Here is a 15,761-nt window from a genome sequence, read left to right as displayed (position 1 = left end):
CCAAGATGTGCCTTAACAGGAAGCTGGGATTGGAAGTAAGCTGGGACTTAAACGCAGACACTCAATCCATGTGGGAGCCAGATGTTCCAAGTGGCGTCTCCATCACTGCCCCCAACGCCCACCCCTGGACTGCCTGTGCACCTGCCGCTGATTTCTGGCACCAGGCCTGGCACTTGACAAATATGCCAATGAGCGCGTGCGTGGGGCCAGCCCCGGGGCTGGGGTGAAGTGTGTGTTTACAGCTGGCCTCTTGCTCCCACCTCCCCAGTCACTAGGTGACATCACCCCCTCCTGCGCTCACAGGGAGAGATAAGGGCTGCTGAGAAAGTGATCCCAGCCTGGGGAAAGAAGGCCAAGGTCAGGGACGTGTGATGGCTCAGTGTGGGGATGGCAGCCCTCGCTTTTGCCCGAGGCCTCCCTGGAGGTGGCTCCCTAGAGGCTGAGGGTTGCCCAAGGACACACAACATGGTGGGGCTTCATCACTCGGGCTCACTGCATAGCTGACTGACAATCCTAAACGCTGAGAGGGCTCTAAGGGGTCATAAGTGTGCTCCCGCCCCCCGCCCCAGGGAAGCTGGGCTCATCTTCTCCAAATGTTTTAGAGCCCTGAGCAGCCTCCTGCATCCTAAGGGAGAGATGTGTGACCCCCTTGGGGTCTGCAGGAGTTTGTGGGGACTGGAGTTTGTGGGGCTGGTGCTCCCCTCCTCCTCCCCCATTGCCATGCAGCCATATCCTCTTCTTGGGGTTCCTTAGGATGCCTCAGCTTTTTCTCCTAGAGCAGGTATCTGTCTTTCCCACCCTCTTCCTGGCCAGGATGCAAAGGGGGAAGGGGGGCCGGTATCTGAAGTCACCTTGTCCATGTGTCTGTCACGCTTGGCCTAACATTCTGAGTCCCCACATTTGCTCCCAGCAGCCTGAGGTGGGTAGGGAATGGGGTATGAAGGGAGTTCCCGTCCTCCTGCCTGCTTTGGAGTCCTGGATTTGGGTCCAATAGGGGAGTGGAGCTGGGGATGAGGGGTGTGGCATACAGGGAGCTCTGGGCTGTTACAGGGTCTCCAGCCAGGGTGGGGGTGTCTCCTACCCATCCCCAGGTTCCTCCAAGGTGACTGTACCGTAGGTCGAGGGTCAAGAGTCCCAGGTGATGCTTGAAAGCCCACCACTTGCCTAGAGGACCCCAGCCATCTGACTTCTTCCTTAAGTGCACAGAGATCCCCCAGCCATCTCCCAGCTATATCTGTCCAGGGTACGACTGAGGACCAACTAGGCTGCTCCCACTCCTGGCCTTCTCCTGTGCCCCTCAGCCTGGCTGCCCCACCCCTCCAGGAGGCTGTGGGCCTGGGCAACCTCCCCAGCAGCCGCGTTGCCCAATGCTCCTTCTTCTTCGCTTACACCTGCATGGCGTGCCTGGGGCCCCGGGGCCTTGGCTTACAACAGGGTCTTGGGAGAAACCCCGCAGAACAGAGCCCCATTGACTAGGATCAGACCATCGGGGCTGGGTGGGCGGGGAGCAAGTCAGCCTCTTGGAGGGGAGAAGGAGGTGGTTGTGGGAGCTGGTGTCATCCTGTTCCAAGTGAGCAGTGCCCGAGGGGGCAGAAGGTGGCCTCCTGCCCCCGCCAGTCTCACAATGCAGGTGACTGGGAGAGGGGTGGCAGGGAGAGGCCCCTCCCTTCCTCCTTCCCTTCTGCTGGGGAAGGGGCCTCCCCACAACCGGCCCACGAGGCACCTCCCTCTTGCGTGGCATCTAGGAACCAACCCTGTCTGAGAAAGATAAAAAGCCTGGTCATCCGTGGCCTGTCAGCAGCTCCGTGCCCTTCTCTCAGCTTTCTCTCTGCCTGCTCTGCACGCCACCCAGCCATGCGGTCTTCCATGTCGCGACATATGTCCTCCACCAAGGGGGGCTTCAGCTCCTGCTCCGCCAGCGGAGGGGCCGGGGCTCGGGCCCGCACCAGCTTTAGCTCCATGACCGTGTCCCGGAGTAGCAGTGGTGGCGTTGGCAGTGGGGTGTCCCGCTGTGGCCCCAACAGGGGCAGTTTTGGCAGCCGGAGCCTTTACAATTTGGGGGGCAGCAAAGGCATCTCAGTCAGCGTGGCTGGGGGTGCCTGCTCAGGCCGGACCCTGGGAGGTTTTGGCCTTAGCGGTGGGATCTATGGGGGCCTGGGGGCCAGCCGGCAGACGTTTGGGCCTGCCTGTCCTCCCGGGGGGATCCAGGAGGTCACGGTCAACCAGAGCCTGCTGACCCCCCTGCATGTGGAAATTGACCCCGAGATCCAGCGGGTACGCACCCAGGAGAAGGAGCAGATCAAGTGTCTCAACAACAAGTTCGCCTCCTTCATTGACAAGGTGGGTCACTGGAGCAGGGTCCTCTGGAGAGGGCGGGCTGGGTAGCTGCTGAGTTGCCCTGAGGGTGGGGGTAAGCTGGTCCCCTTAGTGGCCACAGATGGCATTCAGGGTCTTTCTTGGGTTGGCTCAGGTCACCTCCGGCCTGCTCGCAAGGCCTCTTGGCCAAGCCCACTTGCTTGGAGCCTCTTGCTATGGCTGTTGGTGACACACTTACACAGCAGTCTTATCTTGCTACTCCAAAGGAGGCTGTCCTCAAGGCTCCTGTTAGGGACCTGGCCCTGCAGCTTCCTCTTCCGGCCAAGTCACTCAGCTTGGAGAGGATGGTGAGGGTGGTACTGCACCCCTCAAGGGATGCACAGTTAATTTGCCCTGCAGAAGACTGGGAGTGCCCTGACTCCTTTTGTGGGCTCCCCTGGGGCGGTTCAGCACTGCTCTCTGGCCTGCTGTGGTCTCCTTGGCTGGCATGGTCCACCTCCACCATGCACAGAGGCAGAGGATGGAGGAGGCAGCTACCCTGTGGCCAGTCCATTTGCCCAAGTGCACTCATGCTTTTTTTCCTCATATCATACTGTAGTGTTTTAGGAGGAGTTAGAATAAGTGATACTGTGTCCATTTAATTTTTTTTTTAAGATTTATTTTTATTATTTTTTCACTGGAAAGGCGGATATACAGAGAGGAGAGACAGAGAGGAAGATCTTCCGTCTGATGATTCACTCCCCAAGTGAGCGCAACGGGCCGATACTATGCCGATCCGAAGCCAGGAGCCTCTTCCGGGTCTCCCACGCGGGTGCAGGTTCCCAAAGCTTTGGGCTGTCCTTGACTGCTTTCCCAGGCCACAGGCAGGGAGCTGGAAGGGAAGCGGGGCTGCCGGGATTAGAACCGGCGCCCATATGGGATCCCGGGCGTGCAAGGCGAGTACCTTTAACCACTTGCGCCACCGCGCCGGGCCCAATTTTTTTTTTTTTTAATTAAGGGCCTGGAGTGATTGCTCAATGGATTAATCCTCCTTCTTCAAGTGCCGGGATCCCATATGGGCACTGATCCCCCCAGCTCTCCATTTCCTTTCCAGTTCCCTGTTTATGACCTAGGAAAATAGTAGAGAATGGCTCAAAACCTTGGGACCCTGCACCTGTGTGGGAGCTCCTGGCTTCGATTGGGCCCAGGTCTGGATGTTGTGGCCTCTTGCGGAGTGAACCAGCAGATGGAAGATCTGTCTGTCTCTTCTTTTCTCTGTAGACCTGCCTTTCCAATGAAAACAAATAAATCTTTAAACAAACAATAAAAAGATTTATTCAAAAGGTAGAGTTATAGAGAGGAAGTGACAGAGAGCTCTTCTATCTACCGATTTATTCCAAAATGGCCTCAATAGCCAAGGTTAGAGCAGGCCAAAGCCAGGAGCTTCTTCTGTGTCTCCCATGTGGGTGCAGGAGCTGAAGCACTTGGGCCATCTTTCACTATTTTCGTGTACACATTAACTGGAAACTGGATCGGAAGTAGAGCAGCTGGGATTTGAACCGGCACCCAAATGGGATACCATTGTGACAGGCAGAGCTTTACCTATTATGCCACAACACTGTTGACCCTGTGTCCTTTTTTTGAAATGAGACATGGAGGCTGAGGGAAGTTAAGTGTTTTGTCCAGGATTGTTCAGGACTGGGGTTGACTAGGTTCCTTGACTCCTATGGATTCCGGCACAAGAGGTGGCACTTGGGACAAGTGCATCTTGGCACCTGATGGGGGGTATACTTCCTGTGTGGTGCTGCCTCACTGCATGCCTGGGGCTCAGGGTGAAGTGGAGGTGGGACCTGGAGAGGCTGGGTGGCTTGGTGAAGCAAGCCGTTCTACAGCCTCCTTGTCCTCTCCCCTGGTGACTTATGGCTCTTCTGTGGCATGATCCCAGAGGACAGACAGGCAAGCACATTGTTCAAGTTCATAGCTTGGGGCCCGGGGGTTCCTGGTGTCCAGGAGCCTGGCTGGAGACAGGAGGGCTGGCGTTCTTGGCCCTTGCTGTGTCTCAGGAATGACACCAGCCTCTCCTTGCTTCTTGTTCTGGCTCAGGTGCGCTTCCTGGAGCAGCAGAATAAGGTGTTGGAGACCAAGTGGGCACTGCTGCAAGAGCAGGGCCAGAACTCAGGCGTCGGCAAGAACAGCCTGGAGCCTGTCTTCGAGGCCTACGTGTGCAACCTGCGCAGGCAGCTGGACACCCTCCAGGGAGAGCGAGGCCGTCTGGATTCAGAGCTGAGGAATGTACAGGACCTAGTGGAAGACTTCAAGAACAAGTGAGGGAAGCCAGGCAGGCTGGGTCACAACGAAAGGGGAAGGGGTGGCATGGGACATCTCACCAGGGAGGGCCTGCCCTTTCCCAGGGTCCTGGGACCCACCTGGGGGATACTCAGATGTGGGTCTGCTGCTACCTTGGCATAACTACTCATACACTGGTTATCATATAAGGATATCAATGCTTCCAGGTGGGGAGAAGGGTGGAGCCCTGTGCTCTCATCCCCCAGCTGCAATTCCCGCCAATCTCCCTTCATCTCCTTATGGATTTGAAGCAAGTCCCAACCACTAGGCCACTTCATTCACACTCCATCAGACCATGCCACAGTCACACCTACAAAATTGAAAATAGAAACTCCTCCATCTCACCAAATACCCAGCTCCATTTGTGAGGGCACAAATATCCGATGTTTCAGAAATACAGGCTGTTTGATTTGAAGCTCTAAGTAAGAGCCACACATTAAGGTGGGTAAATACGCACATCTATTTCTTGACAGCACATTTTTTTTTTTTTTTGTATCTTTCTCATGACTTGTTTCTGGGCAATTGCAAAACCTTAACACCTCAGCCAGACTGCTCAGGGAGGAGTTGGTTGTTTTCAGCAGTGACCTGTTGTTGAAAGTGTGGGCAAAGGTTGGCCACCATTGACACATCTGCACCTGTTCCCACGAAGCTGCCTAAGGGCTGTGATCCAAACAGGTGGCTGCCCTTAACTGTCATGCTATTGCACAGATTCTACGCCCCTTTCTCGAATGTTCCTCAGCTCCTCTCTATGCACAGGAGAGGATGTATAAATGAAGGCAGGACCCCAGGTTTCTGCAGTGGCTAGCTGCATGAAAGAACTGTTTCCCAAAGATGTTGTTGGCCAATGGGAGATGTTTGGGGGCTTCCCTAAAGTAGAGTGGGTTCAAGTTTCTAGAGGCAGAACTGGGCTGACCATGGCCTGCACCTTCCCTGTGGCACAGGTACGAGGATGAGATCAACAAGCGCACGGCTGCGGAGAACGAGTTTGTCGTGCTCAAGAAGGTAAGGCGGGGCGAGTGGGGGAGCAGGTGGTCCTGGGCTTGCTGACATGCTGGGCAGGCTCATGAAGAGGTGAGACCCTTGGAGGGGGTGCTGAGTCAGCCACCTTGCTTGCTCCTTCACATGCAGGATGTGGATGCTGCCTACATGGGGCAGATGGATCTGCACGGCCAAGTGAGCACCTTGACCCAGGAGATAGACTTCCTGCGGCACCTCTATGACATGGTGAGATGGAGACACGCGGGGACAATATACAAGCATTTACACACAGTGCTGGGATGGCTGCACCATGATCAATGGGTGGCTATAATCTGCATATATAAAACACCGAGGCTGTCACTCTGTTGGCCAATAGGCAGAGATAATGTGCATGTATTTACATACAGTATAGGGATTGCCAGTACTATATACATATACAGTACATATAGTACTGGGATCTGAATTCCTTACTGGTTGGAGACACTGCCTTTCACGTATGAACATCTTAAAAATAATTTTTTTTTGAGAGACCCCTGGGGCTAGCGGGCCCTTCACATCACCTGCTCTCAGTGCTGTTGGGGAGCTCATTTCATTTCAGTTTGAAGACCTGGGTAGATTTTCCTCAGGGCCACACCTGGCTCGGGGCTGGCTGTAGAGGGAGCTGGCTAGTGTAGGCAGGTGGTATTGGCAATGCTATGATGAAGGATGTGCCAGGCCACTGTGGACCCTGTCATTTTCCTGTGACCCCCCTCCCCCATGTGGCCAGAGCCTTACAACAGTGGCTGAGACAGGCGTTGTGAGAGCCCTAACGCACGGGAAGGCACAGAGGCAGACGAAGACTGAATGTAGTAATTTTTTAGTGTTTGAGAGGCTCATTTGATAAAATCTACTTTTTTTTAGTGATTTATTTATTTTTATTGGAAAGTCAGATTTAGACTGAAGGAGAGACAGAAAGATCTTCCATCCGCTGGTTCACTCCCCAAGTGGCCATAATGGCCATAATGGCCACAGCTGAGCTGATCTGAAGCCAGGAGCTTCTTCTGGGTCTCCCACACAGGTGCAGGATCCCAAGGCACTGGACCATCCTCTACTGTTTTCCCAGGCCACAGGCAGGGAGTTGGAAGGGAAATGGAACAGCTGGGACATGACCTGGTGCCTATATGGGATCCCGGCAGTTGCAAGGCAAGGAGATTAGCTATTGGGCTACCATGTTGGTCCCTGAAATCTCTTTTTTAAAAAAAGTTAATTTATATATCTGAAAGGGAGAGAGAGGAGAGAGAGAAATTGTACCCGTGGATTCACTCTCCAAATGGCCATAGCAGCTGGTGCTAAGCCAGGCTGAAGCCAGGAGCCTGGGATTGCATCTGGGTTTCCCACATGGGTGGCAGGGGCCCAAGCCCTTGAATTGTCACTGGTGGCTCCCAGGGGGTATGTGTCGGCTGGTATCAAGAATGGAGCCAGAATGCACACATTCTGGTATGGACACAGGCATCGTAGCTCACGACTTAACTCCTGTCCTTATGGTTCCCAGGCTGTGTGGTGTTTTTAGAGGGAAGACAGCGCACTGGGAGGTTAACTGGCTGGCCCCAGTGCAGGCTGCTTCCGCTTGGAGCTGGCCTTTTACAACATGTAAGGAAGCAGCTGGTGACCTGCCTGCTGCCTCATGGGTGCTCTGAGGACTATAGTGTTGGTGGATGTGCAAGGGGAGCTTAGGGCTGCAGCATCCGCATGGAACACACTCGCTTTCCCCCTTTACTTTCTTGGAAGTCTGCACATCTACAAGGAACCAGAATGTCTAAAAACAGCAGTCCATTTTATAGCTGGGAAGCCTGAGGCCTCTCCTTGCTCCTGGGAGTAGGGGGAGGCCCTTGTCCCCTTTCAGGGGAGGACACTGGTGGCAGCTCTTTCTGCTTCCTCAGGAGCTGTCCCAGGTGCAGACCCATGTCTCCGACACGTCCGTGGTGCTGTCCATGGACAACAACCGGCACCTGGACCTGGACAGCATCATTGCCGAGGTCAAGGCCCAGTATGAGCTGATCGCCCAGAGGAGCCGTGCTGAGGCTGAGGCCTGGTACCAGACCAAGGTGGGCAGGGATTCTGCTGGCTCCGGTGGGTGGGCTGGGCTGGGCTTGCCCACACATCTCCCCATGCCTTGGGGAGAGAGAGGGGGATGCCTTGAAGCCTCTCGGGGACCAAATATGCTTGGCTTGGGGCTGGAGGGGATCCTCCAGGACTAGGCCCCAGCTTGTAGCCACTTCTTTGACCTACAGTACGAGGAGCTGCAGGTGACTGCTGGCAAGCATGGGGACAGCCTGAGGGACACCAAGAATGAGATTGCTGAGCTCACGCGCACCATCCAGAGGCTGCAGAGTGAGGCGGACGCAGCCAAGAAACAGGTATGACTGGGGCCCAGGGCCTGGGTGTCAGTAGGGCTGGGGGTCCTCACTGGTTGTGTGTGTGTGTGCGCGCGCGGCACCTGTTTTTCTTCCGGTGGACCAAACTCAAATGCTTGGCTGTCATGAGCAGCATGCTCCTTTTACAGGGATAGAGATGAGGCTCAGAGGGGGGCAGGGGAGGCTCAGAGAGGGGTAGGGGAAACTCAGAGAGGGGCAGGGGCAGGGACAGCCTCCTTTGGGGAGCTGGAGTTGGATCCAGGAGGTCAGAGCAGGAGGCTGAGAGCTCAAGGGTTCCAGGCTGTAAATGCTGACTGCTTTCAAGCAGCAATGAAAAGCCGTGGCTTGGCCTCCAGCTCCAGAGGCAGCATTTGGTAACTAGCAAGATTGTAGTATTACCGCATCTCTTCTGAAGCATTGTGTTGAGTGGCAGCAGGAGTGGCTGGGTTAGACTTGAGCAAGGACTTTCCCAGTGGAGCCTGCCAACCATCTCCCTCCTCTTTCCCATATCTCCCTGGGGTAGTGCCAGCAGCTGCAGACGGCCATTGCGGAGGCCGAGCAGCGCGGGGAGCTGGCCCTCAAGGACGCACAGAAGAAGCTGGGAGATCTGGACGTGGCCCTGCACCAGGCCAAGGAGGACTTGGCCCGGCTGCTGCGTGACTACCAGGCCCTCTTGAATGTGAAGCTGGCCCTGGATGTGGAGATCGCCACCTACCGCAAGTTGCTGGAGAGCGAGGAGAGCAGGTGTGGCCACTGTGGAGGGGTCCGCCTTGAGAGGGGTCCTGGCAGATGGGAGAAGCTTGTGTAGTCTTGGGGCCTGTGTTTCCATGGCAACAGGGATGCTGTTCCCAGGGCCAGTGTAGGGAGAGGGAAGGAGCATGGTTCAGCGCTGGTTGCATTGGCCCTGTCAAAGGCTGCCTTGAGGACTTGCGGTAGGGCTGTAGGTTGGGTATGGGTATGGACACCTGCTGGTTCCTCCCACTACATCTACTGGGCTTGTCCTCTGGGCCCTGGCACCCGAGGCTGGTCCAATGCCAAGGCTGCAGGGAGGGAGAGGGTTTCACCTGGGCTATGGGGTACTCCTGAACCCTCTCTCTCTGTTCTCCTCAGGATGTCTGGAGAATGTCCCAGTGCAGTCAGCATTTGTAAGTATCCACTCCCAGGACCTGCCCTCCTGTGCCCTGCCTCACCCCTGGCTCCACCCCAAAGCTCTTTCCACCTGTCCTTGGCCTCAACCGTGCTCCTTTGACTTGGAGACATGTGCAAGGGGTCTAGTGAACAGGGCTGTGGTCGATGCTGGTATGTCTATCCAGTTCCCACTCCTCTGCTGCCAGATTCCACCCCCCTCCCACTCCCATCCTTTGGCTGGGCTGGACTGCCCTTGCCTGACTCAGCCCCTTCTTTGCCTTGCAGCTGTGACTGGCACCTCTACCACCGCATGCGGTGGCGGCAGCAGTGGCGCAGCTGGCTTTGGAGGCGGCTTCTCCCTGGGTGGTGGTTGTGGGGGTGGCGGGGCCAACAAGGGTGGCTTCAGCACTGTCAAGGGGGGACCTGCTTCGGGGGGCTCCTCCATCCTGCGCAGGACCACCACGGTGAAAACATCCAGCCGGAGGTATTAGCTCCTGAGCTATGCAGGCTGGGGCCCCTGCTCTCCCCCACCCTCTGGCTGCACACCCCCATCCACTCTCCCAACTTCTTAGGAGCAGGAACGACCTCTGGAGGATGACAGAACCATGTGGTTGGCAGCAGGGGAAGTGCTCAGATCTACCCAGGGTTTCCTGATGGGAAGCGAGGGACCATTAGAATCTCTAGCTTGAGCTGTGCATGCCTGCATGTAGGGTTTCCTTGTGACTACTCGTTGCTCAGGCCATCACCACTCCTTTCACCTCCTGCTCATCTGCTCTCTGGGGGAATGGGGAGTAGAGAGGGAAGTCCAGAGTGGTCCCCCAAGACCAAATCCTCTCACCTCTCAGTAGGTGCACCCCACCATTGAGTCTCCCTAGACCCCATTCCCTCCCTGTGCCTGTGAGCTAATAAATTACACCTATAGCAATCTGGCTATAGCTCTTTCTCTGTTTGGGTCCTGGGGCACTGCACCGGGCTGTCTAATGAACACTGGGGACGGGGCAGTGAAAATCACACACCCACTGCGACCCAGGTGCTATGCCAACGTAGGAGAGCACCCTTGCCAGGACTTGTATACAGAGTCTAGGTGAAAGCAGGGAGGAGGAGGGGGACACGGGGACTTGGGACCTTGCTCAAGGCCTGTGGTTGAGCCCAGTCCCAGGGCCTCACTAGCCTTTCCCTGACTCGGGGTGAGATCTTGGGTTTCAGAACTGGGCAGACCTGGGTTGAACTGCCTCCATCATTCAATCCCCTTACTGGCTGTGTGACCTTGGGAAAGTTGCTTCACTTCTCCGAGTTCTAGACACTGCCTGCTCTGCACACACAGAGCTGTGTGAAAATTTGTGTAAAGCCTCGAGCTCATGGCTGGAGGTCGGGAGGGGAAGGGCAAGGGGGCATTCACAAGGAATAGCTCCCTTTGCTTTCCTCCCCTTCCGGGCTCTGTACATCAGCCCTCACCTCCAACCCACACACAGATTGGATTCTGTGGTTTTACAAGCACATGATTTCACCTGTGGTCTTCAGAGTGCAAGCAAAGGCAGAGGACAGCCCATTTCACAGGTGAGGCCATTGAGGCTCTAGGATGCCAGTCAACTGCTGTGCATGGGGCTGCCCAGCTGGTCTTACTCGGCTGGTGAGGTCCAGAGGTGCCATTCTGAACTCCGTCCTTTGTCTATGGAAGCTCCCTGCACCCTTGCCTGTGTGTGTCCTACATGTGTACACCGTGACATGCAGAATCACTTCCTTTCCTATCCCCAAGGTTCTCTGCCCTGAGCCGGGAGCTCTTGTCTCCACTGACATCCACGCCATCCCACCCACGTGATTTGGCCTCAGCCCCGCTGCCAGTTCCACTTACCCCCAAATGAACACGCCTCTGCTACTGTGCCAGCTCCTGAGGGATCCTGGCCTGGCTGGCACTTGACCTGCCCTCTTCCTGCTTTGTCACTCAGAAAAGCCCAAGAAAGCTCCTCCCAGGGCCCCTCAGGGGTGCTGGTAGCCAAACCCTGAACCACAGCTTAGGGAAACAAAGGGTTAGTTCTTAGCAACACCAGCTCTGCCCAGCCTGGGTGGCTGCTGCAGCCTTGGGTGCCAGAACCAGGCTGCTCTGCCCTGGATGGGAGCCCTTCCAACTCCCCTGCTTCCCCCTCCCCATCTTGGGCTCCTTCTCTTTGTCAGAAAGACGAAGCACAGAATGGCTTCATAACTTGCCTGAGGTCACATAGCTAGTAGGTAGGACAGCTGGACATGAGATCCAGAGGTCTATTCCAGAGGTCATGTTCAGCTGCCAGGGTGGAAAAGAATCGAAGCTGGCTCAGCGGTTAAGATGCCTACATCCCTGGGACCAGCACTTGGGAGATGCCTGCCCCACCTTGAGGAGTGGGGGACTGGCTCCTCCACTTTGCACTCAGTTTTCTGTTTCTGTGTGACCCAGGAGGCATTCCGGGGGCTCCTGGCTTGGCCTGATCATGCCCTTGCTGTGGCAGGCATTTGGAGAGTGAATCAGCAGATGGAAAATCATGTTCTCCCTTACTCATGAATTTATAAAGCAACCCGTATCAGTGAGCCTGAATTTGCTACCCAGTTCCACTTCTGACCCCAGCTTCCTACCTTCCCTGGGAGGAAGTGATGCTTCAAGTACTTTATCACACCTGCCTGGGAGACCCGGATTGCAGTTTGGGTCTCAATTTCAATCCCAAGTTTCAGGCATTTGCAGTGTGAACCAGCTGATGGGAATGCAAGCACAAGCTCTTGTTCTCTCTGAAATAAATAAAAGAATTTTAAAAAGTTTAAAAAGTATTAGAGAAACAGGGAAAAGTGGAGCTAGAAGGGAGGTTGGTTATATTAGCCCTAACCTGTCACTTTGCAGGTGAGAAGATGGGCTGAGAGAGGGGAGGGAGTGTTCTAAAAGCCACTGTAGGATTCCAGCAACACCTGGTTTTATGAACATTATCTACAGGGCTTAGCAACTGACAAGCACATTCCGTTTCAATGACCGCGGAGGAGCAGAACTCGGAGCTCACAGTACAGCACAGGAGGCCTGACTTAGGCTTGCTGGAGGCTGGGAAAGGGCTGGTCCTGGGGGTGGGGTGGGGTAGGGCGCTATGTCCAGGGGCCTAAGTGAGAAGTCAGCAGATGTACGGGTGTTCTCCACTGGGGGAATCTCTCCCTTGCTTTACTCTACACATGCACTTGTCTTTAGCTGCAAGAATGGTTGTACTACTAGGACGTGTTGGGAAGCCCCTGCTTGCTCTTGACCTCTGGGAGCCGGGAGGTGCCCTGGACACAGACAGCTGCCCTCTTCCCCACTCCCCCTTGCTCCGCCACTCCCCCAAGCCTGGGGTTCTCCAGTTCCTTCCTGAAGTGCTGACACCCCTTCACGGCAGGGCCAAACTCCTGCTTGGCTCTCGCTCCCCAAGAGTGACTCAAGCCCACACTGGGGCGGTCAAGGTTGGGTGACCAAGGCATGGGCAGGTAGGGGTGCTTTCCCACACCGTGCACACCAGCTCTGGGGCTGCCAGTGACAGAACTCCTCAAGATGCTAATCCCAGGGCTGAACTGAGGCTTGCCTGCCTCCCTCGCCCAGAAAGCCCCGAGCAGACACACCCTGCCACCCGAGCCACGCCCCTGTCAAGCTGCCCTTCTCTCCCTGAGACACGCAGAGGTCAGAAGGGCATCAGTGAGAGAAGCCCCGTGGGGCCTGGGAGTGGGTGGACCCAGCCCAGAAGGGCCACCTCGTCGGTCCGTCTGCTTGCTGTCTCTGCCCCCCTGAGTCTCCTCTCTTACCTGTGTCTCTCTGGAGAGGTATGAGTCTCTTGCCTAGAAAGCTCTTACCCACCTTCAGCCCTCACCCTAAGTCATGCATGCTGCATTCGTAGAATTTTGTGAACTTCCGATTTAATAGCAGGTGCACAGGAATGGCTCTCGATTACAACTTTCTTCCTGTTTGGCTTGGGTTTAGCAGAGGATTTCCCGTGAAATTAAATTGGATTTAGTTAATTGGAGGGCAGAGAAGTGGCCCCTTGGGATAGTGTCATACCTTTAACAGGTTCCTTTAAGGACAGGGTCAAAGAAATCCCAGAAGGATGATATGGACAGAGGAAGGATGTGAAGTTTCTGACCTATGTCTACAGGGCACACAGTTCTGGGGTCCTCAGTTGCTGGACATGTCTTTCTCCCCTACAGGTTCTGTGTGGGCAGAGTAACCTGTGGGAAACATTGTGGTGTAGAGGTTGAGGTTACGAGCTTTGAAGCCAGATAGATAGTTAGAACTGGCTTCCTACCTCCACCACGTCCTTGCTGTGTGATCTCAGACAACTGACTTAATCTCTCTGAACCCCAAAGTCTGCACCCCTAAGCTGCACATAACAGGGTTGTGATGAGAATCGGAACTGATGCCTGAAAGAAACGTGTGGTGATCAGCACGCAGTGCCAGTGTTAGGTAAGAGTCCATCTCCCTGTTCCTGAGAAGCAACTGTCCCTGGGATTCCTTTGGGTCTGAGGGCTGGGAGGTACTTCCTGCTCTCTCCCTGAGAAGCAAACAGGGCATAAACAGCTTTCCTGAACTCCACCTACCACCAGCACTCTGTGCTTTGGGCACTGCACATGGCTCTCGGCACATGGCACCTGCCTTATCCCACTTTATCACGCAGTTCTAACCCACCTTATTGCCACCAGTTACCTTGGGGATCCAGCTCTGCTAACATGATCTCCCCATCCTAGCCCGTGGAAATCCCCAGAAGGAGCAGTTGGAAAGCAGCTGTGTGCAGGCAGGTGCAAAGACAAGGCTGAAGGAGGCAGGCAGGGGCGCTGAACTCCAGACCGCACCGTGCCGATATCTTGGCCATCTACCCAGGCCTCGGCTGAGGGCTTGAAACTTGACTGGGAGACCCAAGTGCCCATGGCAGTGGCACAAGCGTTTTTCTGTGGCTGCCCCTGAAGCCCCCAGGATCCTGGAGTTCCCTGCCCCCTTTCCACCCCAGTGCCTCCACACCAATCATCCCAGGGGCCAGGGTGGAAACTAGTGTACTGTAGGGTGCCAGTTCCCTCTGAGTCCCCTCTGTCCTGAGCGGAGGCTTCAATGAGCTACGCACCTGTTTCTGTCTGGCTTTTCCCCAGAATTGAGCACCTGACCTCACACCAGGCCTATGGTGCAGGTAGGGACCATGAGTGAGTGTGGATCACTTGAGCACTGACGGCTAAGAATTCCAGTTTCCACTCAGTTTGGGACCTAGGAGGATCATCAAGGCACCGGATAGAGTTCTGCCTGAGATTTGGGGCCATTCCTTCCCTGGGACTGCGTTGAGACAAGGAATACAGATTTGTGGAACTTCTCCTGGTCAGGGACAATGAGACTGCCTGGTGGCACTCTGGTGGTGTTAGGAGGGGGCTTGCTGGTCAAGTGCACCTGGGCAAGATACACCTCTTGTGTGTACCTACTAGCAGGTGTTTCAGTGACACAAGGGAAGAGGGGTTGGCTGGGGGATCAGAGAGGTTAGGTCACATGCTCCAGACTGTACAGCTGGTTCACGGCAACTGGTGGTGGGATTGAACACAAATGTGCCGCACTTAGCTTGGGGGAAGCATTCGGGTTCAGGTTCACCAACAGGGATATCTGGCATGAGGAACATGATGAGACCTTCTATAGGTACTGGGAACATTGCGGAGAAGTGGAAGGGACTCTGTTTCTGTGGAGCCACGCAAAGAGCTGGGCAGCAAACAGCGGGAGCAGCAGGTGCCGAACTGTGCAAATGCAGACATAAGTAGAGGCTTCTGGAATGACAGGGCTCTCAAGAGCCTGAGGTCAGGGATCTAGAGGGAAGGCTTAAAAAAAAATTGACAATGAGGAGGAAAAATGGAATGGGTGGGGGGAGATGAGAGAGAGAACTTGGTGTGCTGGTTCATCCTTCCAAGGGCCACATGCAATCCAGGGCTCCCACGTGGGTCACAGGGACCCAACACACCTTGAGCTGTCCCCAGCATTGCAGGGTCTGCATTAGCAGGAAGCTGGAGTTATCAGCGGGAGCAAGGAACCAAGCGCAGGCGGCCTTCCACATGGGACACAGACGTGTTAACTTTTGGAAAGCATTTTGCTTCCCCCTCATCTCCCTCTATTCCACACCTTGCTCCAGAGCCGGCAGGTTCTCAGCAGCTCGGGTCTCAGGGAGGCTGGAGTTGGCTTTGGAAGGGCATCAAGGCTGCGATAGGACAGACTTCCCCTTGTGTGTCTTCCTGGGGCCCAGGGCACGTACAGGAATGAAAATCAGAACAGCAAAGCCTGAGTCTAAGGCAGGCTGCTCACCACTGCCCTCATTGAGGGGTTGGGGATGAAACCTGCTTACATGATTCCTGAGTTATAGGCAAAATGACTGAATCTCAGGAGAGGATTTGTTTCAGCTGGTGGGCGGCAGGCTGTGTGCACTTGAACCTCAGCCCTGTGGCTCAGGGATGGAACATCCTGTGTGCAAGGCAAGGAGCCGCAGGGAGGCTGGTGTAGCCGGGTGGGAGCATGGGCCTCTGATCTCAGAGGCCCTGGGGCAACTGGCTCAGCTTCTGGAGGGGAGTGGGACAGGAGCCAGTCACCTGTGCCCTCCGAATGACTCCTGGTAGGTGTGTTTAGTGACACGC

General features: G+C 55.4%; 1 protein-coding gene across 1 annotated transcript; it reads left to right on the top strand.

Moving 5' to 3' along the window:
* Positions 1 to 1,854: 1,854 nt before the first annotated feature.
* On the top strand, positions 1,855 to 9,631 carry KRT79 (keratin 79). Its single transcript, XM_040989050.1, has 9 exons — positions 1,855 to 2,340; positions 4,399 to 4,619; positions 5,583 to 5,643; positions 5,770 to 5,865; positions 7,539 to 7,703; positions 7,890 to 8,015; positions 8,536 to 8,756; positions 9,123 to 9,157; positions 9,426 to 9,631. The coding sequence occupies exons 1-9, from the start codon at positions 1,855 to 1,857 to the stop codon at positions 9,629 to 9,631; spliced, it is 1,617 nt and encodes a 538-aa protein (XP_040844984.1).
* The last annotated feature ends 6,130 nt before the right edge of the window (positions 9,632 to 15,761 follow it).

Source organism: Ochotona curzoniae, unplaced genomic scaffold (genome assembly GCF_017591425.1).
Source record: "Ochotona curzoniae isolate NIBS_2020 unplaced genomic scaffold, NIBS_Ocur_1.0 contig_1014, whole genome shotgun sequence".
NCBI classification, from domain to species: Eukaryota; Metazoa; Chordata; class Mammalia; order Lagomorpha; family Ochotonidae; genus Ochotona; species Ochotona curzoniae.
The sequence above is the reverse complement of the archived record's forward strand: the minus strand, read 5'-3'. Positions and strand labels throughout refer to the sequence as shown.

Bases quoted from the DNA above. Each gene is read 5' to 3' on its own strand.
- KRT79 (XM_040989050.1), top strand. From the start codon at position 1,855: ATGCGGTCTTCCATGTCGCGACATATGTCCTCCACCAAGGGGGGCTTC. The intron at 2,341-4,398 runs GTGGGTCACTGG...GTTCTGGCTCAG, and splicing joins TCGCCTCCTTCATTGACAAG to GTGCGCTTCCTGGAGCAGCA. The intron at 7,704-7,889 runs GTGGGCAGGGAT...TTTGACCTACAG, and splicing joins AGGCCTGGTACCAGACCAAG to TACGAGGAGCTGCAGGTGAC.